Here is a 1614-nt window from a genome sequence, read left to right as displayed (position 1 = left end):
TAAAGAAACACTTTTTACCTCCCGGGAGGCACCCATAGAGGAAAACAATAGGACAGTAAACAACCGGAAATCCTCTTATATCATCAGTAAAGAAACACTTTTTTACTTCCCGCGGGGCACCCTTTTTCCACATGACGATCAGCATCTGTGGGCGCGAACCCTGGAATTGTCATCTAGTGCTGAACTTTGAAATTAAGTGTTTTGAAAAAAAGATGAACACCGCTTTCAGAGATTTCTTGCAAGTATATATATATATAAAGAACTGATCGCTAATCGGCTGTGAATGTACGTTCTAATAAATAAACAATTTGTTAAGGAGCAATCGTACACATATTTATATACTGTTTTCTCTCAAAAATAAACCTATAAGTAGATATAATTACATTAGTATGTCATTACTTACGGTACCACTTGACACTTTTGTATATGTTTACGTTTTTGTTAAACTTACATTTATGTAAACATAAGATTGTTGTAAAAGGATGCCCATAATACGAGTTAAGAACAGTGCATATTTTTTATATAATTATTAGTTGTATGCTGTCATTACAATATTTCTCGTTCGAGCACTGGCTCTAGTGAGATTATACGTTTCACTGTAAATCTTGATTATCCCCCAAACATATAAAAGAACTTGTTTTTTTACTCGATTCTCCAACAGGGAGCACTCCGCACAATGTTTCACCATCTACATGTAGATAGTCGTATCGACAGTCTCCGTTCCCCTCAACATCAAAACTGATAAATGTCAGTTCAAGCTGACATACGTTATTCTGACGGTATATGGTGTATTGGCAGTCACGGTTGTTGGGATATTCTTGAGGATATTCTTCACTCCTGATATCAAATTCCAACTCTCGGAAAATTCTGTTGCAATCTTTAGACAACGGTGTTGTAAGGGTCGGGGCGGAGGTTCCAGAACATTCTTCCTGCGTTACTCTGATTCGAAATCCTGGACGGGAGCTGGCCGAATCAGTCCGAAACTGAATCACTTTCTCAAACGACTGGAAATCGTAAGTCCCTGGAAAAAGAAAATAAAAGTAACAGGTAAAAAATTGAAAGTAATTATTACCTTCCTTTCTGTTTTCAGCTTACTCTAGGACTGGAAAGGTATTCCAGGACAGCAGCTCAATTTTTGTTGTTAAGTAAAAACCTCTAAATCCTTAACCAGTAAAGAGTATGTTACAAACTACTTAATAATATGATGAAACTTTGTAGATGCCCCCCAGTGGCACAGCGGTATGTCTGCTGACTTACAACGCTAGAATCTGGGTTTTGATACCCGTGGTGCTCTGCCCACCATGGGTATCGAAACGGGTATTGTGTAGCTTTGTGCTTAATTACAAACAAAGAAACAAACTTTGTAGAAGGCCCCCCAGTGGCACAGCGGTATGTCTGCTGACTTACAACGCTAGAATCTGGGTTTTGATACCCGTGTGCTCTGCTCACCATGGGTATCGAAACGGGTATTGTGTAGCTTTGTGCTTAATTACAAACAAAGAAACAAACTTTGTAGAATGGACGGCAACTGCCTGTTGTAGAGACACAAGTGTAGAGAACGACGTTTCTAAAGTCTTTCGTCTTCACGTCCAACACAAAAGGCGGAAGACTTTC

At 39.0% G+C, this 1614-nt stretch overlaps 1 protein-coding gene across 1 annotated transcript in view; it reads right to left on the bottom strand.

The window, feature by feature from the left end:
- Nucleotides 1–1614, bottom strand: part of LOC111087884 (cubilin-like) — a gene marked incomplete at its 5' end in the record, with an annotated part of 38597 nt that overhangs the window by 18546 nt on the left and 18437 nt on the right. Inside the window, one exon of the mRNA XM_022396161.1 lies at nt 647–1021. Coding sequence (XP_022251869.1) covers nt 647–1021 — 375 coding nt within the window. The remainder of the gene's footprint in view (nt 1–646; nt 1022–1614) is intronic.

Source organism: Limulus polyphemus, unplaced genomic scaffold (assembly GCF_000517525.1).
Source record: "Limulus polyphemus unplaced genomic scaffold, Limulus_polyphemus-2.1.2 Scaffold2802, whole genome shotgun sequence".
Classification (NCBI taxonomy): domain Eukaryota; kingdom Metazoa; phylum Arthropoda; class Merostomata; order Xiphosura; family Limulidae; genus Limulus; species Limulus polyphemus.
The sequence above is the reverse complement of the archived record's forward strand: the minus strand, read 5'-3'. Positions and strand labels throughout refer to the sequence as shown.